The sequence below is a fragment of the Pleurodeles waltl genome, chromosome 11, assembly GCF_031143425.1.
Source record: "Pleurodeles waltl isolate 20211129_DDA chromosome 11, aPleWal1.hap1.20221129, whole genome shotgun sequence".
Classification (NCBI taxonomy): Eukaryota; Metazoa; Chordata; class Amphibia; order Caudata; family Salamandridae; genus Pleurodeles; species Pleurodeles waltl.
In genome coordinates this window covers 32,745,541-32,770,534 of record NC_090450.1, presented here as the reverse complement: position 1 = coordinate 32,770,534, position 24,994 = coordinate 32,745,541, and the positions used below count along the sequence as shown (strand labels likewise).

General features: G+C 43.2%; 1 protein-coding gene across 2 annotated transcripts in view; it reads left to right on the top strand.

The window, feature by feature from the left end:
* LOC138266549 (cytochrome P450 2J2-like) overlaps window positions 1-24,994 on the top strand; it is an 87,669-nt gene that overhangs the window by 16,146 nt on the left and 46,529 nt on the right. For both annotated transcript variants that reach the window (XM_069215403.1, XM_069215402.1), the window contains exon 2: window positions 5,970-6,132. In XM_069215403.1, coding sequence (XP_069071504.1) covers window positions 5,970-6,132 — 163 coding nt within the window. The remainder of the gene's footprint in view (window positions 1-5,969; window positions 6,133-24,994) is intronic.

Below are 24,994 nucleotides of genomic sequence, written 5' to 3'. Positions count from 1 at the left end.
AAAAAATAAAATACATTAGACTATCCATTTAAAATAGGGTGAATGGTCCAATGTACGTACACTGAGGATCCATCTTTGTCGGGCCATCGGTGTAGGGCTCCCAATGGCATAGTCAACAGGGCACTGCTAACAGAAACCAGGGGCATAAGGTAGGCCTGTATAGCCCCTGCGGTGCAGGGACCCCCAAACATTCAGAGGGTCCCCAGTCATTCAGGAGGCCCCCAGTCAGCCCAAGACCAATGAATAGCTGTGTGACATCAATCAATCATTCAGTATCTGTAAAGCGTGGCTTTTTACCTCAGGGTTATACAAGTGCTGAGGGATGTTGCTGCGAGCTGATAGCCTCACATCGAAGAGCCATGTCTTGAGCTCCTTCCTGAAGTCGAGTTGGGTGTGAATGATACGCAGGTGGAGGGGGAGGTTGTTCCAGAACTGGGTGGCAAGGTAGGAGAAGGAAGGACCAACACAGCAGCTGTGTTGAGCACGCAGGACTTGTGTGAGGGAGAGGGAGGTTGAAAGGAGTTCTCTGGTGGGCTGGTAGAAGGAGGGTCTGTGATTTATAAGACTGGGTCTGATGCTGTGGAGGGCTTTGTACGCAAGGGTGAGAACCTTGAATTTGCACCTCATGTGCACGGGCAGCCAGTGAAGACTTCTTAGGAGGGGGGTGATGCAGGTTCGCCTAGGGAGGTCAAGAACGAGTCTTGCTGCTGCGTGCTGGATGGTTTGAAGGTGGTGGAGGAGTTGGGCATATATGGTGTTTCCGTAGTCCAGTCTGTTGGTGATAAGGGCTTGGGTTACTGTTTTTTTGGCTTTAATGGAGATACATCTGAAAATCTTCTGTAGCATGCGGAGGACTTGGAAGCAGGAGGAGGCCACTGCATTTATCAGTTGCTTGAAAGAGAGTTTACTGTCGATGATGATGCTGAGGTTACGGGCAATGTCAGTCAGGGTTAACAGAGTGTGGAGGGCCACCAGGTGTCGTCCCAGGGGGAGGTTTTGTTTCTGAAAATAATAACGTCTGTCTTGCCCGTGTTCAGCTTCAGGCAGTTGGATCTCCATTCCTTGACGTGGTTCATGACACTGCTAAAGTTAGCTCTGGGGGTGGCATGGTCCTCTGAGAGGGGGAGTATGAGCTGGGTGTCATCGGCGTATGAGATGATGTTGACTCTGTGAAAGCATGCAATCTCGACCACTGGCATCATGTACATGTTGAAGGGGTTGGGGCTTACTGAGGACCCCTGCGGAATGCCACGTGTGATGATCTCGGGCTCCGAGGTAAAAGGTGGGAGGCGGATTCTCTTGGTGCGACCAGTGAGAAAGGAGAGGATCCTTTTGAGGGGTTTCTTCAGATTCCTATGAGAGATATGAGAGAGTCTGGGGCCCCTCATCATATTGTGCAGGGGGAGCTCCATCATTTTGTGTTACACCACTGTCATAAACATGATGATCCGTCCAACTCTAAATAGACTGTCAGACTGTCAGTTTGTTGGACAGGCTCCTCTGTCTACCAAACTCTTAATCAGGTCCTCAGCCTAATCAGCACAACCGGTAATCATCAAGCAAGCACATACAGTGCTGGTCTATCACTAAATACCTCCATCAGCATCAATGAAATTTGCATTTCAAAACTTTTTCTTTCAGGCGATAGTTAACTTTCTTCATTGTTACAAAACAGTGACACAGTGGATGTGGGGAAGAGAGCAGTATGGGGTTAATTAATAGCATTTATTCAAGGCACTCTTATTAAGGAAGCAGTCTGACTTAACAAAGAGGGAAGCCCTGGTGCACCACACTCATGCAACAAACACAGACACTGGATAATCAAAACAACTAGGATCTCTCTGGGGCAGTATGGTGACAGCTAACAGCATTAAAGGGCCAAATTAAACCAGAGGTCCTAGAAAAGGCTAACTTTATCCTTGCTACACTACGATGGTACTGTCAGGAGGGCAATAATAAGCTAAGATAGTAGCTAAGAAATCATGAGCATTTCAGGCTTGGAGTCTTAGCAGAAAGTTAAAGATAACCATAACATCATGGGCATCTCATCCTTAAGGACGGAGGGACTCGCACCCACCCCACCCCACCTTCTTGCAAACATGAAGAGTGTTTGTCATGCTGATCAAAGCTGTGCCTGACCGGCACACTTCTTGTTTAGGTCAGGCAGCCAGGCACCATACTTGCACTAAGTGCCCACACACTTGGCTGTCTGAGCTGAACTTTGCTAGCCTGATTTCACAGCACTGTGAGCATGAATCTTCTCAGCCTGGCAAAGCGCTTGGAGATCCTCCCCCTCATAACCACGAGACACGTCACTGCTAGAGTTGGACATGGATACTTCAGTTTCAAGCCCTGAAGTGCCCTGGACCAAGTTTCTATCAGTGACACCTCGTCACAAAGTAGGGTGGGATCTGCAACTCTCATTGACCCCATCTTGCTCTGTAATGAGTAAGGGACTGCTGCCTCCACTCATTGGCTTACCCAAGGCCAGCCTATGAGATAGGGCAGCAGTCCCAACCCTCCAGGAACTTTAGAGGCTTTCCATTAGCTACCTGACATCACCACTGCAGCCTTTAAGTTTGTCTTTGTTTCTAATGTTTGGTCCATGCGTGCATGTATGAATATATGTGTATTAGTGAGTGAATGGGTGCGTATGCTTGTGTATGTGCTTGTGAATGTATGGGTGTGATTGACTGTGCATGTAGATGAGTGTGTGTGAGTATTTACGTGCGTGCGTGTGTGGCCCGCTTGCCCTCGCCCGCATGGTCAAATTAGCAGCCACCACAGTATTGCATGTACCTTACCAAAGAGAAGGGGAGAAAGACAATGCTTCTCCTCCGTTCGAGCACTGTACATGAAGTAGGCAAAAACAAGTTCTCAAACAAGAGAGGCTTATCTAAATTCCACTAACATCTCCACCCTGGGAGAGGAGGATAAAACGGCTACCGAAATGCCAGTCATAAAAGAAAAACTCTTGTTGGCGATCAAGGACCTAGAAATACCTAAAGCACTGTGCCCAAATGGCTTCTCCGCCACCTTCTACTAACAGTTTTGGAGAGACCCAAGTTGTAACCCTTTCAGTAGAGGAGGCTACTAGCTCATTAGTCCCTGAAGACCAACTAGAAGCCAACATCCTGCGTCTCTTATCACTACTCAACCTTAATGAAACAATTGTTACTAAAATATTAGCTAACAGACTAAACCCAGTACTCCACACTCTACTAAATGTGGATCAGACAGGTTTTACCTATGGGTGTCCAGAAGTGATAATACAAGGACAGCTTTATACATTATTGACATTGCCAGACGAGGAGGGAAGATTTGATCTTGTTATTATTGGGTATTGAAAAGCATTTGATGGTGTAGGCATGGAAGTGAGAGCAGGACTTTCTGAACATTCAAGTTTGGGCCACAGAGCATTGGTTGGGTTTTGACCAAATACTAAAACTCCACGGCAGGGGTCAAGGTAAATGGTGCCCTCTCAGAGACCATAGCAATCCATAGAAGTACTAGGACAGGGTGTCTAATGCCCCTCCGCCTGTTCACTATGGTACTTGAGTCCTTGTTACAGAATGTAAGGGATGATGCTGCAATATGGGTGATGTTTTTTAAGGTCACATTGCAGCTCTCAAAATGACCATCTTACTGAAAAACTTGGATATATTCCATCCCAGACTTATGTTGGTGGGAAAGGAACAAGGATAAACTTGACACAATGTGCCAAACACATGAGACAGGGTGGGCTGTGATCCTCTATCTGTGGCATTTTCAGGTTTCCCAGCTCTGCTAGTTGATAGAGTGGCTTCAGGATGAGATGGACACCTGGTGCGTTATCAACCAGAACCTTGCCACCCACATACTGGGGGGAGTACCATAGATCCCAAAACCTCATTGAGGCCAGATTCACTTCCTTTCACAGGTCATGGGTAAAAGTCTGGCATGGAGTGTATTTGAAGAAGGGGCACATGTCACATCCCCCGCCATTCACCCCCTTTAGAAATGCAGATTCTTCACCAACCCTTTGGAGAGCGATTTTTGAGGCCGGGTAGAATAAAAAAATTCTGACTGAGAGACGTGTTTATAGTGGGCATGTTTGTCCTTTGAGGACATGAACAGAGCCTGTCCGTGAAACAAAGAGGTTCCAGTACACCACTGATTTCTATGCCTTCCATTAAAGCATGGGCAACCAGGGAATTTGGACAACACAAGACATTTTTGTAATCACTTACAGCATCACAGCTACTCAGTGCACAAAAAGAAGAGTGCAAGTTTAAATGCCACCAATTGCCGAAATGTGGGGAGAACCCATTCTAAGAACTAACAACCACATTGACAGGGATGCAGTGTACACTCTCCTGCATAGGTAGCACCGCACACTCTGGACTTTACATGTTATAGATCAGATGAGATCAGAAGCCTGTGTGACAGGAAGTGACCGGACAAGAACTATTCCCCAAATACCTTGGAACTGTCCGCTCATATCAGAGTATTGGTCCAGAAGTGCTAGAGGGCCAAACTGATAATGGGAAAAGAGGCAGAGCAATGTTCAGAGGTCATTCTACTGCGCTTCTTGTCACAGGATGCGTACCCCGTTCACTCGCAGGGTGGGAGGGGGGTGGCACTATCTCACAGGCCATCTTAGCAGCAATGCAAGTGATTTTGTTCCCTGGGGAACAGACCAGCGCCCTCAATGGACATTTGGATATAGTGACAACTGCCCTAACACTGATATGGCTGTCTTATTGTGCTTTTTCTCTACTATCTGGACCGCCTGACCTCAAGATGGCTGCCCAAAGTTTCACCAGTAGAAAAGAGTTCCAGCTACAAATATCTTGGGGTTTGGCTGCATGAGCACCATTCTTCCAGGCTCCATCTAAATACACTAAAGCCTTGCCTTACTTCACTCATCAAACTGCACAGTAAATTCCCCATGCCAACTTGGAAACCAATGCTGGCAGCAATTAGAGCAAAACTGATCCCTGCGCTATCCTATGGATCAGTAGCCTTTTTGAGAAAGCTAAGCCTACTTCTAAACAAGGCCACAGCAAAGCCTTCTACCTCATTTCCCATCTCCCACAGAATACGTCACCTGCACACATTTGCTTAGAGTTCAGGCTACAAAGCAAAGGGTAGTCCTGCAAAGCACGCCTCCCAAGGACCTGTCATGTTTAAGATGGGCCACGAATACACTAAAAGAGCTAACTTGGAAAGAGATTCAGGATAGGTCAAACAAACTGTTGGGCTCATGTGAGAAGTGAGGCCTTAGAAGAGTTGGACTCGCTACATGTTCGGGAAGCACACTTACCCCACAATGATTTAAACTCACAATGAATAAACAAAAAAAGCTATTATTGTGGGTGCAAGATAAGGAATGCTTTCAGAAGCGTACGTTTTTGTGGCTGTGCATCAACACATACAAATCGTTAACTCCACAGAGCTATCTTTTTAGAACTATCAAAGGTTTTTACAAATCCATATTCTTACTGCTAAGATTCGGCCTGCCACGAACGAAGGATGTCTCACCACCATGGACCCCAGAACCAAGCTCGCCCTCATGCAGGCTGTGTCAGGGGTCGGAAGAATCTTTTTAGCACATACTGTGCACATGCCCTACTTTGCAATCTGTATGCAGAAAGCTGCTAGGAAACCTCTTTAATGCTAATAGAGTAAGATGTTAGAGGATCGAACGTAACGGACAGAGCTGCTGACTTTGGAGCCGGGGAACCAGGTTTGAGTCTTGGTGTCGGCTCAACATCCTGTGACTCTGGGAAAATCACTAAGGACCTGATTTAGACCTTGGCAGATGGATATCCCGTCCGCTGTATTACAAGCTCCACAGGATATAACATAAGACAAGGATGGGGGTACTTTGTCCCTGATTATATGGAGTTGTGTGATAAGACAAAGGAATGTTCAAGTTTCCTTCTAAAAGATTTATATTCCTAATAACTTATTTTTTCTGATTGCAGTTGGCTAAGACTTATGGAAACGTGTACACACTGTGGGTGGGGCACATGCCGTTTGTTGTGCTGAATGGATATGATGCTGTGCGAAACGCCCTAGTCTCTCACTCAGAAGAGTTGTCCGGGCGGCCAGTGTCTCCTTTCTTCATGGATCTGATGGGTGAAAAAGGTACTGATTAAGAGTCAGTGTGCTCATATGCTTGTGACAATTCTGTGTTACATTTTACGATTGCAATCCTTATTTACCTCCACATTGTGTTCTTGTCTATATGGTAAAAAGGTGACAGACGTGTGGGTTTCCAGGTCTGCAAACTACCAGAGATTTCAACTTTAGAGTTACAGCTGTCATGTCACATGTATGTACTGAAAAACATGAGTAATGTAAAGGGACCAGGTGTAGAACCTACTGCAAGACAATCAGGCTGTGCAGTGCACCATAAGTGCTCTCTGCTCTCTCTCTCTCTCTCTCCCTCTAGCTATATCATATATATATATATATATATATCCATTGGATAAAACAAAAGTTAAAGTGATGTTAAAGCTACTTCAGCTAACTGTAAATGGTGAATTTCAGTAGTTTTTTAGTTTGAAATCTTAGGCTTTAACTGATATTTTCACCTAACTATAATGCTACTTTAACCTTCGTTTTTCTCATTGAATGTGTGTATTGCATAATGTAAAGTAAAATATTATTACCATACCTAACTATAGCTTCGCTTTAACCTTTGTTTTTTCTGTGAATTTCTGCACTCTATGGTTCCCACAGGACAACTGACTGCTCTTACTAATGTTTTTCCCAAATGAACACCTTTTTTTTCTATATTCCTCCAGTTTTTTAAGGAGCTTGGGCTTCCATACAAAAAAGATATCCATTTTGGAAAGCAATCCTAGGGGTGATGGTCTGTTGTCCCTTGCATGCGGCAATCCCCGTGGTTGTAGCTAGTTGCTGGAGGATGAAAATTGCGATCACTGGAGGATGAAAACTGCAACCTGACATTAAGACCCACATTTATACTCTGTTTGCACCAAATTAGCGTAATTCTTTTTACACTTATTCAGCGCAAACCTAACTCCATATTTATACTTTGGCGCTACACACGTCTAGTGCTAAAGTTATGGAGTTTGCGTTGGTTTTTGCTTGCGGAAAACTACCTTGTGTCAGTGAGATGCAAGGTAGGTGCTCCTGGGCAAAAACCCCATGCAATGTCCCTAGCACCATATTTTCCTTCCTGTGCTGAATTCATGCATGGGAGGAGGAGGGCCTTAAATAATGAAGCTAAGCCTGCTTGTCACCATTATTTAACGCCTGGGTATGGGCAGGCGTCAGGGGACCTGTGGGCCTTTTTCCATGATCAGAAACCATGGAAAAAGCCCAGAGGTGCCCTTCCCTACCCCCATCCACCCATACCCACACCTGGAGGACACCTTTTTTATTTCAAAGTGCAATAAGGGGGCCTAACTTAGGCCCCCCTACATGCCACTGTGCCCAATGGCCATGACCAGGGGACATTTGTCCACTGGGCATGGCCATTGGGCTGGAGGGCATGACTTTTGTCTTCTCTAAGACAGGAGTCATGTCTATGGGGGCTGTGTGTAGATAGAATGGCGCTTAGCGTCAGTTTTCTGATTCTAAACTGAGTAGCGCCATTCTATCACACACAATCTCCATTTTCCCCTATGACTCACCCACCCGGTTAATGCAAAAACAACAGATGATGGACAGAATGCAGAACAAATCAAACATTCACCCCCAGTCACAGATCTGGGTTTAATCCATCAGTTTTTTTGCTTGACATGCCATTCCAGTTTAGACTCAGCCATATGCAAATCAGTCTTGACACTGTTCCCCATAGGAACAGTCCAGCCCGAAATGCCTGTTTGTGCATAGGTCGGTGTGCAAAAGCAGTTTGAATTCTGAAAAGTTGGTGTGCAGATTTCAACCGCTTTTTGTGAACCTAAAGCTACTACATGTGTCTCTAAGGGAGAAATGAATAAAAAGGGTTTTACCAGTTTTCCAGGTTCTATGGGGAAAATGCTTTAATACATATGGGCCTAAATTCCTTAAAATAAAATAGTGAGATTGGGGAACAAAACATAAAATATAGAACATTGGAAAAGTAGATCACTTAAATTTTTTATCTAGCATTTGTGAAAACAATAGCCGGCCCTTTTTAAAGTTACATTTGGGTTGTGAAGTTCTTGTGTGTAGGCACACAAAGTCAGTTGCAAAAGCTAGCTGAGGGCAGAATCATTTGTTTTTTTCAGTATATTGTAAGTCACATGTCATGCAGAGTAAGTGAAAGTGACAGTATTGAAATGGTTGTGGGTTGGTGAAAACAATGACAAGCTTGTAAGAGAGTTGACTGTAGGTGTCAAATTAATGCTGCATGCAAACTAAAAATGGGTAGATCGGCCCATCTCATGTCTTCTTTCCTGGCCAAGATTCCTGAAAAGGCCATGAATGCTGATTTCATGCTTTTCATGACAAACACCGTCTCCTAGACCAGTGGTTCCCAACCTGCGGTCCAGGGACCCTTGGGGGTCCGCAAAGCCTCCTCAGGGGGTCCGCAACTCCTTAGAAAATTAAATAATATTACCAGATTAGTTCCCCAGCTTTCAATAATGACTCAGTGGGGGACCCCAGATTCCAATAATGAATTAGTGGGGGTCTCCAGGTTCCAGTAATGATAAGGTGGGGTTCCACAGAAGTCAAAAGGTTGGGAACCACTGCCCTAGACTGCTTTCAGTATGGCTTTAGGTCTAACTATTGTAGTGAATCAGCCCTAGTGGCTGCTCTGGAAGAGATCAAGTCCATAGTTGACAAGATTGGAAAGGCGGTTCTGATTGTTTTAGACTTATCGACTGCATTCAATAGCGTCAACCACTCGCTGTCAATCGACCGGCTGGAGTCCATTGGCATCAGAGACTCTGCCCTTTCCCTTTTAAGCTCATTCTTAACTGATAGAGAGCAAGTGGTTTCTAGGCGACTTTATATCACAGCCTTTCTCTCTTCCCTGTGATCCCCCAGGGATCTTCATTAAGCCCCACTCTCTTCAATATTTATGCTACTCTAGTGATGAACCTGATCCGCTCCTGTGGACTGCCTGTGATTTCCCATGCTGATGACAAACAGGTTGTAATCTCAGTCTTGTGTGATGTCAAAGAGGTGGCCAAATAGTTCAACAACTGTATGGAGCAAATTTTTTCTGTATGAAGGATAATTGCCTCAAATTAAACTCAGATAAGACTTAGGTACTTCTAAGGCAATGACATAGCCTTCTGTACTGCCTCTTGGTGGCCACAAAATCTTGGCCTGTTTTCCTCTCCAGTAAAAAAACTTAAGAACTGAGGTGATAAAAAACTATTTTTTTCCTGACCAAAAAAATCAGGTCACTCCATCCTGCTCCTTCTTGTTGAGAATTTATAAGAAGATCTTTCTTTTCATCCCTGCAGAGCTCCAAAAATCAGCTGTCATTGCCCTAGTCATCACTAGGATTGACAACTGCAATGCTCTTTATGTGGGCATTCAAACAACGTCTGTTGAGTAAACTCCAGACTCTCCAAACAACGTAATTTATGCATTGTGCTGATATGTTGTGGTTTAACCTTTTGCATTGCAGAGTTCAATCCTGAAAACTTATTTTTAATATGCTTACAAATACTGTTCCTTTGCAATGTATTGCTGCAGGTTTTCAGAGTGTGTTAGGGTGAGGCCCCTTTCCAGGGCCTTCCAGAGACTTTCCCTGCAACATGCCTGGACGTGGTTCTGGGCTGGGCCAAGACTCTATAAAAGAGAGCCAGCCCAACTCCCAGTGCTCACTATTCAGAGGTCCCGGTGCAGAGCAGCAGCTTCTTCCTGAGCTCCTGTCCCGGCGGCCTATTTGGATTTTCCAGTCTTCTGCCCTTCATCCTTCATTGGTAATCATTGTTCCAGGCGGTAAGACGGTGGTTGGACTGTTCCAACACCGTAATTGAGAATTTTCATATTCTTGGTTTAATTCTTAAATGAGTAACAGATTACTTGCGCGCTACCATTTCTTGACATTTATATGGTAGTTTACAAATAGGCAAGATGCGCGATTTGTTTCATAAAGGTTTGACTTTGTTATTCATTGCGTGCTACCACTTCTTGACATTGGCATGGTGGCTTAAGAATCGCCAAGACGCACAATTCGTTTTATGTTGTTTAAACATTGTTGTCCATTGCGCGCTACTATTTCTTGACATTTACATGATGTTTTACGAATTGGTAAGACGCGCAACTCGTTTCATGAGGATTTAACTTTGTTGTTCATTGCGCGCTACCATTTCTTGACATTTACATGGTGGCTTAATAATCGGAAAAAGAAGCGCGATTCATCTCATTGTACTTTGATCTTGTTATTTATTGTGAGCTGTTATTTCTTGACATTTACATCGTGTTTTATGAATCGGCAAGACGCGCGATTCGATTAATGATGATTTGACTTTGATATTCATTGCGTGCCACTATTTCTTGGTATTTTACATGGTGACACTCGAATCGGCAAGACGGACGATTCTCTCCTCGAGTTTATTTCATGTTGTTTATTGTATGCCACTATTCCAAGATACTTATTATGTAATATTCGAGTTGACAAGTAATGTGATTTGTTTCCTGAATCCATATTGTGTTATTCATGGTGCACAATCCTTTTATGGTGTTTACTATATATATATATATATCTGCAATATGCGCAATTTGTGTTGAAACATTTTAAGAGTACACAGAGGGCCAGAGTTTCTAGATGCAATATTGTATGGTCCTAGTATACATTCTCAAAACCGGATTTATATGACTGGTTTAAAATTTAGTCAGAATGTTTTTTCTGATTCTCATGTAAAGGAAAGTACTTGAATAAGAAAGTTTTCATTTAATTCATCTTCATTCCCTTACAGGTATCCGGACATCTTGAAACTTAGTCATTTTAAACTTAACTCTTAGATTGTTCATGTTTTCAGAGTGACTATGCTTAGAATCATAGTCTAGTATTGATTTCAGGAGATATAATTTTCATATCGTGTGTTCTAACCTTTTTCTTACTACAGGTCTCCTTCCCAGCTGTTCCCTTCCTAATCTCCTCTTCCCCTCTTGAACTCTCTCAGTCTCTGTGATTTATCTATCAGAGTTTTGGAGCTGTTCAGTGGTGGCCGTGTTGGGAACGTGCACAGACCCCGAGGATCTGGTGACTCTGACAGAATAGTGTGCCCACAAATTATTATCCCCCTGGCTTGTGTATATTCTCAGCATGGCCACGCTAGATGAGTAAGTCAAACAGCTCCAAGCAGGGGTGGTATCATCCAAAGAATTGACAACTAGCTTAGCAGAGAGAGTGAGTCAGTTGCAAGATAAGGTAGAGAAAAAGGAACAAAGTCCCACAGGTGTGTCTTGGCCAGGTACTTCTTCTCAGGCTTCTGGAAGTAATCCGATTTCCCTAAATGTTCCTGCTGCAATTCCTTTAGCTCCCCCAGAACGTTTCTCAGTGACCCTTTGAAAGCGCAATCTTTCCTGGTTCAAGTGGAACTACACTTCACATGCAGACCAAATACTTTCCCCGATGCCCAGTCCAAAGTAGCTTTCTTGTTATCATATCAGTCTGGGGATGCAGCTACTTGGGCAATTCCTCTTGTGCATAAAAATAGTCCCTTGTTGTACAACTGGAGAAATTTTGTTCGTGAATTTGAGAGAGTTTTTGATCGTAGAACTGTAACACAGTCACCAGATCGTGAATTATTAGATTTACACCAAGGGAATCAAGACCTAGTGTCGTATTTAGCCAACTTTAACCGGCTGGTTGCCGAGACATCCTGGCCTGAAGAAAAACAAGCGGTCTTGTTTTACAAGGGACTCAAAGAGGAACTAAAAGACATCTTAGCGCAAATCGACCCACAACCTACAGACTGTCAAGAATTAATAAATCTTGTCTTGAGACTTGATCATCGTTTAGCAGAACGTAAAGGAACGCGCAAAAAGATTGAAAAATATTCATGACGCGTTCATGATAACAGGGACTCAAGAACTCCGAAAGAAAGAACGCCGGAACCGATGGAAATTGGAACCATCAGAAGACCTTTGACCAAAGATGAAAAGGACCTACGCAGAAAAAATGGACAATGTCTTTATTGTGGGCGAAAAGCTCATTTTGCAAAAGATTGTCCAATCAAACCAAAGAACAAGCAAGGTCCAGTTCAGAAGGTCGCAGCCAATGCACCAGTCGAGTTGGAAATCGAAAACACCCAAGATGCAGAGAAGGGTTGCTCTTGGGTGTCACCGTGGACCCTTCACAATCTAGACATCTTAAACTGGAAATAAGAGTTCAGGTCAAGAAAAAGATCTATTTAAAAAAAGCTCTAGTCGATTCTGGGGCTACTGGGAACTTTGTTGATGTCCAATTGGTTCATGCATGGGGGATCCAATGTATTGAAAAGAAGACCCCGGAAATCATCCAGGCAGTCGATGGAAAACTCTTGACTGGAGGTCCGGTAACTCTTCAGACTATCCCCTTGTCGATGATCTGTGAAGATAAGAATCAAAGAAAGAAGCATAAAGAGAAAATCATCCTCGATGTGATCCATGCTCCCCAATATGGGATTATCCTCGGCTTGCCTTGGTTAACTCATCACAATCCGGAGATCAATTGGGCAGAACGAAAAATCGTGTTCTCATCTGAGCTATGTAACGAGCAATGTCTCCAAAAGATTCAAGTACCAAAAGTTTGCAACTCTTACATAGCTACTGCCGCAGAGAAAGAAATTCAGCTGCCCAAACAGTATTCATCTTACAAAGATGTATTTGATGAGAAAGGAGCAGAGACTCTACCTCCTCATAGATCTTATGACTGTCAAATTGATCTAGCCCCCGGTGCGATACTTCCCAACCGTCGTGTATATGCCCTGTCAGAACATGAAAATCAACATTTACGAAAATACCTAAATTAATTTTTGGAGAATGGCTTCATTCGCCCCTCTAAGTCTCCTGCAGCTTCGCCTTTGTTTTTTGTTCTAAAAACTAATGGAGAACTTTGAACTTGCATAGACTATAGGGATTTGAACAAAGTCACCATCAAGAATAAATATCCTTTACCCCTAATTCCGGTCTTATTGGAACAAGTACAGAGAGCAAAAATCTACACGAAGCTTGACCTTCGAGGTGCTTATCATTTGGTCAGAAGGAGAGAGGGTGACAAATGGAAAACAGCGTTCAAGACAAGATATGGCCTTTTTGAATACACCGTCATGCCTTTTGGTCTGTGTAATGCTCTAGCAGCATTTCAATTTTTCTTGAATGACGTTCTTAGAGAGTACCTCAACATATTTGCCATAGTCTACATCGATGACATTTTGATCTACTCAGACAATGAAAACGAACATGTCCAACATGTCAAGAAAATTCTTGCAGCCCTTCGAAAACACCATTTATATTGCAAACTAACCAAGTGTGAGTTTCATGTTACCACAGTAGAGTTTTTAGGGGTTATTCTTACACCTCAAGGTATGGTGATGGCAGAAAAGAAAGTAAAAGCCATATCCGATTGGCCCACCCCAAAGACTGTTCGTGATGTACAATGTTTCCTGGGGTTTGCAAATTTTTACCGGAGGTTCATAAATCATTTCTCCCAGACAGTGGCTCCAATCACTAAGCTACTAAGAAAGAAAGAAAAGTTTGTATGGTCCCCAGAAGCTGATCAAGCCTTCTCAACTTTGAAGGAAGCTTTCTCCACTGCCCCAGTCTTGACTCATCCTGATGCGAATCAACCTTTCATAGTGGAAGCTGATGCTTCAGATGTAGCAATAGGAGCCGTCTTATCACAACGAAATAAAGACACTGGTCAACTTCATCCTGTAGCTTATATGTCTCGGAAGTTGAATGAAGCCGAACAGAACTATGTCATTGCTGAAAAAGAGCTTCTGGCGATTCGTGACGCCTTTAAAGAATGGAGACATCATTTGTTGGGTGCCAAATACACTGTCACAGTATATACTGATCATTGTAATCTTCAATTCATGAGTTCCGCCAGACTTTTGACCCCTCGGCAATTACGCTGGATGCTTTTTTTTGCTGAATTTGATTTTGTAGTAACCTTCCCGTCTGGTAAAGATAATCGCAAGGCTGACGCCTTGTCCCGTCAAAAGTCTACCACGTTGCTGCATTTCAAGCCTCCAGAGCTATCATTGCTCCTGACAAGGTTCTATGTATCATAAAAACTGAAGATTTCTTTGAAGAAATTCGCAACTCTTACACTGTTGAAACATGGGTCCAAGCAGATCCCAAAAGGTAAATCAAGCAAGGTTTACCTTTTCATGACGCTCGTTTGTTTGTACCCACTACCAAACTTCGCAAGATAGTGTTTCATTGGTTACATGTTATACCTACGGCAGGTCACCCAGGTACTCCTAAAACCCTTGAACTGATCCAACGCTATTTTTGGTGGCCTACCCTAACAAAAGATATAAAAGCAATGGTAAACAACTGTGAAGTTTGTGCTCGCATTAAAACAAGTCATTCAAAACCAAAAGGGTTGTTACATCCACTTCCAACCCCAAGTCGTCCATGGGAGCACATTTCTTTAGGCTTTATTACCGGTCTGCCAGTGGTTCAACAGCATTCAGTAATTCTGGTGGTAGTAGATGGTCTCACGAAATATGGAAATTTCATCGCCTGTAAAAAATTGCCCACTTCTAGTGAATTGGCAACTACTTTACTGAACAGAGTGGTTCGTTATCATGGTCTGCCAAAGGTTATCCTCTCCGATCGGGGGTCACAATTTTCCTCCAATTTCTGGAAGACATGGTGTAAAACACTCCAAGTGACATCTACGCTATCTACTAGTCACCATCCTCAAACAGATGGTCAAACGGAGAGACTAAATCAGACTTTGAAACAATACCTACGTGCCTACGCTGAAAAGGCACTTCATTCTTGGACATCTATGTTCTGGTTAGCTGAGTTAGCTTATAATAACTCATTCCACACTTCTATTGGCGTTACACCCTTTTTTGGTTTATTTGGCTATCATCCTGACACCTTGCCCATCACAATTCCTCAAGAAAGTTCTCTTACTCCAGCTGTGTCAGAAACCATTCAGCATTTACATCAAACCCAGAAACTGATTGAACAGCATTTAAAAAAAGCCAAACAAAAATATAAAAGGCATTATGACAAGAAGCATTGTGAGGGACCGCAAATATCAACCAGGTAACAAATTGTGGCTTTCCACAAAACATATAGACTTCAAGAAGAAGCACATGTTTAACCCCAAATTCACAGGTCCTTATACTGTCCTTCAGCAAATCAATCCAGTGACCTATAAACTACAATTGCCCAGATCCTTACGGATTCATCTTGAAAAAGGCAGTCCAAAAGGTCCATCCTCATCCAGCTCCTGTTCTAGTACAAGGGGAAGAAGAATACGAAGTCAAGAAAGTGTTGGATTCTAAACTGAGAGGGCGTAATCTATGGTACTTAATCTCATGGAAAGGTTATGGTCCTGAAAGTAACTCATGGGTTTCCGCATCTGATGTTCATGCTCCAGTACTTGTGAGACGCTTTCATCGTCTTAATCCAAGCAAACCACGTCCTAGAGCGCGTCTGGGAGAGGGGAGTACTGTCAACACCAGAGCAGTACGCGCTCTATTGGCGACAAAAATGCAAAAACCCAGCACTCTCAAAACAACGTAATTTATGCATTGTGCTGATATATTGTGGTTTAACCTTTTGCATTGCAGAGTTCAATCCTGAAAACATATTTTTAATATGCTTACAAATACTGTTCCTTTGCAATGTATTGCTGCAGGTTTTCAGAGTGTGTTAGGGTGTGGCCCCTTTCCAGGGCCTTCCAGAGACTTTCCCTGCAACATGCCTGGGCGTGGTTCTGGGCTGGGCCAAGACTCTATAAAAGAGAGCCAGCCCAACTCCCAGTGCTCACTATTCAGAGGTCCCGTGCAGAGCAGCAGCTTCTTCCTGAGCTCCTGTCCCGGTGGCCTATTTGGATCTTCCAGTCTTCTGCCCTTCATCCTTCATTGGTGATCATTGTTCCAGGCGGTAAGACGGTGGTTGGACTGTTCCGACAGCATTATTGAGAATTTTCATATTCTTGGTTTAATTCTCAAATGAGTAACAGATTACTTGCGCGCTACCATTTCTTGACATTTATATGGTAGTTTACAAATAGGCAAGACGCGCAATTTGTTTCATTAAGGTTTGACTTTGTTATTCAATGCATGCTACTATTTCTTGACATTGGCATGGTGGCTTAAGAATCGGCAAAAGAAGCGTGATTCATTTCATTGTACTTTGATCTTGTTATTTATTGTGAGCTGTTATTTCTTGACATTTACATCGTGTTTTACGAATCGGCAAGATGCGCGATTCGATTAATGATGATTTGACTTTGATATTCATTGCGTGCTACCATTTCTTGGTATTTTACATGGTGACACTCGAATCGGCAAGACGCACGATTCTCTCCTCGAGTTTATTTCATGTTGTTTATTGCATGCCACTATTCTAAGAGATTTATTATGTAATATTCGAGTTGACAAGTTATGTGATTTGTTTCCTGAATCCATATTGTGTTATTCATGGTGCACAATCCTTTTATTGTGTTTACTATAAATATATATATATATATATATATATCTGCAATATGCGCAATTTGTGTTGAAACATTTTAAGAGTACACAGAAGGCCAGAGTTTCTAGATGCAATATTGTATGGTCCTAGTATACATTCTCAAAACCAGATTTATATGACTGGTTTAAAATTTAGTCAGAATGTTTTTTCTGATTCTCATGTAAAGGAAAGTACTTGAATAAGAAAGTTTTCATTTAATTCATCTTGATTCCTTTACAGGTATCCGGCCATCTTGAAACTTAGTAATTTCAAACTTAACTCTTAGATTGTTCATGTTTTCTGAGTGACTAGGCTTTAAATCATAGTCTAATATTGATTTCAGGAGATATAATTTTCATAATTTTCTAACCTTTTTCTTACTACAGGTCTCCTTCCCAGCTGTTCCCTTCCTAATCCCCTCTTCCCCTCTTGAACTCTCTCAGTCTCTGTGATTTATCTATCAGAGACTTGGAGCTGTTCAGTGGTGGACGTGTTGGGAACGTGCACAGACCCCGAGTATCTGGTGACTCTGACAATGGCACACAAAGCCCTTCACAATGTTGTCCCAAACATTTCAGAAATACCTTTTTTAATGGTACACTTTCAAGCGCTTGCTTCGATCTACCGCAGCTAAAATGGTGCCCCCCCCTAGAATTAGTAAGGCCCATTGGGGTGGTAGATGTTTCTCTTTTTCACATGTAAATTGTGGAAATCGTTGACCTTTAATCTCAAAGCCTCACTGTAGGAGGCTGGCCTGGTATGTAGTGGGTACCAATGGTACTTACACCTTATACGAGGTCCGGTTATCCATTATTAGTGAAATGTAGTCAGCGTCTAAAAGCCAGGCTGTCTAGAGGTAGCTGTATGCAGAGCAGCCAAGGCTGAACTAGGAGACATGCATAGCTCTTGCAATACCATTGTAGTCACACAGTACTTACACACATGAAAGACAATACTCATTGTTACAAAAATAAAGTTACTTTATTTTAGTCACACAATGCCAAAATACTTTTGAGACTATACTCCTTTAGGAAGTAAGTAAATTACATAATATAAACACTAGTAACCAAAAACAGGTAAGTGCACAGTAGGAAAACAGTGCAAATAGTGAAAATCACAATGGATTGCATGGGCCTGGGGAACACAAAGCATGTACTAAAATAGTGGAATGCGAAAATCAGTCTCCCACCTAAGCAAGTGTAGTGTGTAGAGGAGCGATTGGAGCGTAATAATAAACCAAATGTAAGTAATGTACCCCACACCAGAGCCCAGGAAAAAAGGAGTAAAACACAGCAAGTTTCCTAAAACACACTAGAAGTTGTGATAGAAGATAATGCAAGTACTAGAAGAGACTGCAAGACACCAACAATGGATTCCTGGACCTGAAGACCTGTGGAAGAAGGAGACCAAGTCCAAGAAGCACTGAAGAGTCCAGGGAGTACAGGAGCCCCTGCTAACTCAGAAGAAGGTGCAAAAGAAGAACCACTGGTGAGAAGACAAAGTCATTATTACACCAAACAAGACAGATGTGGGTTCCTGGTTGGTGCAGGAGATGTCCTATGCTGGATGGATGAATGCAGTCTGGTTTGCGTCACTGAATTCCGCCAACAAGCCTTGGCACACGCAAAGCTCTTGGTTAGTGGAAAATGGCCCTGCCTGGGACCAGGAGGGACCTGGTAGCCTCTACCCAGGAGGGTGAGACAGAGGGAGCTCACAGCAACTCAAAGAGCCCTCAGAAGACCAGGCAGCATGCACATAAGTCCCACAGCACGGGGACATAGGTGGTGCAAATAGACACCCATGCAGCACAACACAAAGGATTCCCATGCCGCCGGAGAACCATTCAGGAAGCTGTGCGTCACAGGATGGAGTGCTGGGGTCCTAAGCTGTGTTGTGCACAAAGAAATTCTTGGAAGGTCGCACACAGGCCTTGGCAACTGCAAGTCACGTGGTGCACGGGGGTACTGTCTTGCGTGGAGAGGCAAGCTCTTACCTCCACCAAATTTGGGCAGCTGGAAGTTGGGACTGTCGGAGTCACGTTAGTCCACCACCCGTGCTGCTGGATCTACGCCTGTCATCTGGAGAGGGGACTCAAGCCACCGGTCGTCGCTACAGAGAGGTGCCTGCTGAAGCAGGGAAGGGACTCCGTCACACCACTGGAGATTCCTTCAGTTCTTCTGGTGCAGGCCAACGACAGACAGTCCTCAGAGGATGTAAGTCCTGGAAACTGTTGCAGTTGCTGGCAGGAGCTGATGATACAATGTTGCAGAAGTCATCTTAGCTTCTTTGTTGCAGTTTTGTAGAGTTCCTGGAGCAGTGAGAGGTTGATCTGTCAGTAGAAGATAAAGTAAAAGATGTGGAGGAACACCCAGAGGAGAGGCCCTAAATAGCCCTGAGCTGGGTATCGATCACCTAACCAGGTAAGCACCTATTAGAAGGGGTGTCTGACATCACCTGCTGGCACTGGCCACTCAGATACTCCCAGAGTGCCCCACCACCTTGGAATCCAAGATGGCAAAACCCAGGGACACTCTGGAGGAGCTCTGGGCACCACCCCTGGGATGGTGATGGACAGGGGGGGCCTTTCCTTTGTCCAGTTTCATGCCAGAGCAGGGACTCAGGGCTCCTGAACCGTGTAGACTGGATTATGCAAGGAGGGAACCATCTGTGCCCGGAAAGCATTTCCAGAGGCTCTGGGAGGATATCCCTCCCATGCCTGTGACACCTATTTCCAAAGGGAGAGGGTGTAACACCCCTCTCCTAAAGGAAATTCATTGTTCTGCCTTCCTGGGAATGAGCTGCTCAAGACCCAGCAGGGCAGAAGCCTGTCTGTGAGATGGCAGCAGCTGTGGCTGCAGTGAAAACCTCAGAAGGCTGGTTTGGCAGTACTGGGGGTCCACTGTGGAGCCCCCAGAGTGCATTGGATTGTGCAACCAATACTGGAATCAGTATTGGGGTATTATTCCCAGTTGTTAGACACCTTACATGGCCATATTCGGAGTTACCATTGTGAAGCTGTGCATAGGTATTGACCTATGTACAGTGCACACTTAAAATTGTGTTCTCGTACGTGGGGGCACCTCTGCTAGTGTAGGGATGCCCTCACACACAGGTACTTTGCACCCAGCCTTCAGGGTCTGTAGGCCTGACATATAGGTGACTTATAAGTGACCTGGTGCAGTGAAAATGGCTGTGAAAAAGTGCATGCACTATTTTACACAGGCTGCAATGGCAGTCCTGTAGAAGCCTTTGTATGGGCTCCTATCGGTAGCAAAAGAAATGCTGCAACCCATAAGGATCCCCTGGAACCCCAATGCCCTGAGTACCTATGTACCATATACTAGGGACTTATAAGAGGGGTCCAGTATGCCAATTTGGAGTGAAAGACTGGGTTACCAGTATGTAAGTACAAATCTGGAACCAGAGAAAGCATAAGCACTGGAGTTCTGGTTAGCAAGACTCCAATGACACAGTTAAGCATACGAAAAAAACAGTGAAACAGACTGACAAGGAGGCCACAAACTATGAGCACTGGGGTCCTGGCTAGCAGGATCACAGGGACACAGTTAAAACACACTTACAAACACTGACAAACAGGCCAAAATGAGGGTAAACATGCTATAAAGAGGATACTTTCTCACACCCACCTGATTTACGACAATTTAGGAAACAGCTGAAAACTTGGCTCTTCGCACAACATCTTTCTCGCGAGGTGTTTACATTGGGCTAATCATCAGATGCTAGCGCCAAGATGCCTTCAGGCATTTACGCGCTCTATAAGTCTTTTACTTACTTACTAAGGTCACTAGAGCTAAGATCAATGTCATATTTATCCACATACTAGATGATGTATAGTATTGTTAGAAGCATAAAGTGCAAATTGTGTGACATAGGTCACACAGCAATGAATTACGAGTCAACATGAATGTAGAACAATTACATGTATGTTTTCCCATGAAAGGTTTGACCCAAACAGCTTAAACCCTTAAGGTGTCTAGGTTTTAGCTCTTTAACATCTAAAATGCTTTCTGCTGGTTCCTGCATGGGGGATCCAATGTATTGAAAAGAAGACCCCGGAAATCATCCAGGCAGTCGATGGAAAACTCTTGACTGGAGGTCCGGTAACTCTTCAGACTATCCCCTTGTCGATGATCTGTGAAGATAAGAATCAAAGAAAGAAGCATAAAGAGAAAATCATCCTCGATGTGATCCATGCTCCCCAATATGGGATTATCCTCGGCTTGCCTTGGTTAACTCATCACAATCCGGAGATCAATTGGGCAGAACGAAAAATCGTGTTCTCATCTGAGCTATGTAACGAGCAATGTCTCCAAAAGATTCAAGTACCAAAAGTTTGCAACTCTTACATAGCTACTGCCGCAGAGAAAGAAATTCAGCTGCCCAAACAGTATTCATCTTACAAAGATGTATTTGATGAGAAAGGAGCAGAGACTCTACCTCCTCATAGATCTTATGACTGTCAAATTGATCTAGCCCCCGGTGCGATACTTCCCAACCATCGTGTATATGCCCTGTCAGAACATGAAAATCAACATTTACGAAAATACCTAAATTAATTTTTGGAGAATGGCTTCATTCGCCCCTCTAAGTCTCCTGCAGCTTCGCCTTTGTTTTTTGTTCTAAAAACTAATGGAGAACTTTGAACTTGCATAGACTATAGGGATTTGAACAAAGTCACCATCAAGAATAAATAAATAAATATCCTTTACCCCTAATTCCGGTCTTATTGGAACAAGTACAACAAGTACAGAGAGCAAAAATCTACACGAAGCTTGACCTTCGAGGTGCTTATCATTTGGTCAGAAGGAGAGAGGGTGACAAATGGAAAACAGCGTTCAAGACAAGATATGGCCTTTTTGAATACACCGTCATGCCTTTTGGTCTGTGTAATGCTCTAGCAGCATTTCAATTTTTCTTGAATGACGTTCTTAGAGAGTACCTCAACATATTTGCCATAGTCTACATCGATGACATTTTGATCTACTCAGACAATGAAAACGAACATGTCCAACATGTCAAGAAAATTCTTGCAGCCCTTCGAAAACACCATTTATATTGCAAACTAACCAAGTGTGAGTTTCATGTTACCACAGTAGAGTTTTTAGGGGTTATTCTTACACCTCAAGGTATGGTGATGGCAGAAAAGAAAGTAAAAGCCATATCCGATTGGCCCACCCCAAAGACTGTTCGTGATGTACAATGTTTCCTGGGGTTTGCAAATTTTTACCGGAGGTTCATAAATCATTTCTCCCAGACAGTGGCTCCAATCACTAAGCTACTAAGAAAGAAAGAAAAGTTTGTATGGTCCCCAGAAGCTGATCAAGCCTTCTCAACTTTGAAGGAAGCTTTCTCCACTGCCCCAGTCTTGACTCATCCTGATGCGAATCAACCTTTCATAGTGGAAGCTCATGCTTCAGATGTAGCAATAGGAGCCGTCTTATCACAACGAAATAAAGACACTGGTCAACTTCATCCTGTAGCTTATATGTCTCGGAAGTTGAATGAAGCCGAACAGAACTATGTCATTGCTGAAAAAGAGCTTCTGGCGATTCGTGACGCCTTTAAAGAATGGAGACATCATTTGTTGGGTGCCAAATACACTGTCACAGTATATACTGATCATTGTAATCTTCAATTCATGAGTTCCGCCAGACTTTTGACCCCTCGGCAATTACGCTGGATGCTTTTTTTTGCTGAATTTGATTTTGTAGTAACCTTCCCGTCTGGTAAAGATAATCGCAAGGCTGACGCCTTGTCCCGTCAAAAGTCTACCACGTTGCTGCATTTCAAGCCTCCAGAGCTATCATTGCTCCTGACAAGGTTCTATGTATCATAAAAACTGAAGATTTCTTTGAAGAAATTCGCAACTCTTACACTGTTGAAACATGGGTCCAAGCAGATCCCAAAAGGTAAATCAAGCAAGGTTTACCTTTTCATGACGCTCGTTTGTTTGTACCCACTACCAAACTTCGCAAGATAGTGTTTCATTGGTTACATGTTATACCTACGGCAGGTCACCCAGGTACTCCTAAAACCCTTGAACTGATCCAACGCTATTTTTGGTGGCCTACCCTAACAAAAGATATAAAAGCAATGGTAAACAACTGTGAAGTTTGTGCTCGCATTAAAACAAGTCATTCAAAACCAAAAGGGTTGTTACATCCACTTCCAACCCCAAGTCGTCCATGGGAGCACATTTCTTTAGGCTTTATTACCGGTCTGCCAGTGGTTCAACAGCATTCAGTAATTCTGGTGGTAGTAGATGGTCTCACGAAATATGGAAATTTCATCGCCTGTAAAAAATTGCCCACTTCTAGTGAATTGGCAACTACTTTACTGAACAGAGTGGTTCGTTATCATGGTCTGCCAAAGGTTATCCTCTCCGATCGGGGGTCACAATTTTCCTCCAATTTCTGGAAGACATGGTGTAAAACACTCCAAGTGACATCTACGCTATCTACTAGTCACCATCCTCAAACAGATGGTCAAACGGAGAGACTAAATCAGACTTTGAAACAATACCTACGTGCCTACGCTGAAAAGGCACTTCATTCTTGGACATCTATGTTCTGGTTAGCTGAGTTAGCTTATAATAACTCATTCCACACTTCTATTGGCGTTACACCCTTTTTTGGTTTATTTGGCTATCATCCTGACACCTTGCCCATCACAATTCCTCAAGAAAGTTCTCTTACTCCAGCTGTGTCAGAAACCATTCAGCATTTACATCAAACCCAGAAACTGATTGAACAGCATTTAAAAAAAGCCAAACAAAAATATAAAAGGCATTATGACAAGAAGCATTGTGAGGGACCGCAAATATCAACCAGGTAACAAATTGTGGCTTTCCACAAAACATATAGACTTCAAGAAGAAGCACATGTTTAACCCCAAATTCACAGGTCCTTATACTGTCCTTCAGCAAATCAATCCAGTGACCTATAAACTACAATTGCCCAGATCCTTACGGATTCATCTTGAAAAAGGCAGTCCAAAAGGTCCATCCTCATCCAGCTCCTGTTCTAGTACAAGGGGAAGAAGAATACGAAGTCAAGAAAGTGTTGGATTCTAAACTGAGAGGGCGTAATCTATGGTACTTAATCTCATGGAAAGGTTATGGTCCTGAAAGTAACTCATGGGTTTCCGCATCTGATGTTCATGCTCCAGTACTTGTGAGACGCTTTCATCGTCTTAATCCAAGCAAACCACGTCCTAGAGCGCGTCTGGGAGAGGGGAGTACTGTCAACACCAGAGCAGTACGCGCTCTATTGGCGACAAAAATGCAAAAACCCAGCACTCTCAAAACAACGTAATTTATGCATTGTGCTGATATATTGTGGTTTAACCTTTTGCATTGCAGAGTTCAATCCTGAAAACATATTTTTAATATGCTTACAAATACTGTTCCTTTGCAATGTATTGCTGCAGGTTTTCAGAGTGTGTTAGGGTGTGGCCCCTTTCCAGGGCCTTCCAGAGACTTTCCCTGCAACATGCCTGGGCGTGGTTCTGGGCTGGGCCAAGACTCTATAAAAGAGAGCCAGCCCAACTCCCAGTGCTCACTATTCAGAGGTCCCGGTGCAGAGCAGCAGCTTCTTCCTGAGCTCCTGTCCCGGTGGCCTATTTGGATCTTCCAGTCTTCTGCCCTTCATCCTTCATTGGTGATCATTGTTCCAGGCGGTAAGACGGTGGTTGGACTGTTCCGACAGCATTATTGAGAATTTTCATATTCTTGGTTTAATTCTCAAATGAGTAACAGATTACTTGCGCGCTACCATTTCTTGACATTTATATGGTAGTTTACAAATAGGCAAGACGCGCAATTTGTTTCATTAAGGTTTGACTTTGTTATTCAATGCATGCTACTATTTCTTGACATTGGCATGGTGGCTTAAGAATCGGCAAAAGAAGCGTGATTCATTTCATTGTACTTTGATCTTGTTATTTATTGTGAGCTGTTATTTCTTGACATTTACATCGTGTTTTACGAATCGGCAAGATGCGCGATTCGATTAATGATGATTTGACTTTGATATTCATTGCGTGCTACCATTTCTTGGTATTTTACATGGTGACACTCGAATCGGCAAGACGCACGATTCTCTCCTCGAGTTTATTTCATGTTGTTTATTGCATGCCACTATTCTAAGAGATTTATTATGTAATATTCGAGTTGACAAGTTATGTGATTTGTTTCCTGAATCCATATTGTGTTATTCATGGTGCACAATCCTTTTATTGTGTTTACTATAAATATATATATATATATATATATATCTGCAATATGCGCAATTTGTGTTGAAACATTTTAAGAGTACACAGAAGGCCAGAGTTTCTAGATGCAATATTGTATGGTCCTAGTATACATTCTCAAAACCAGATT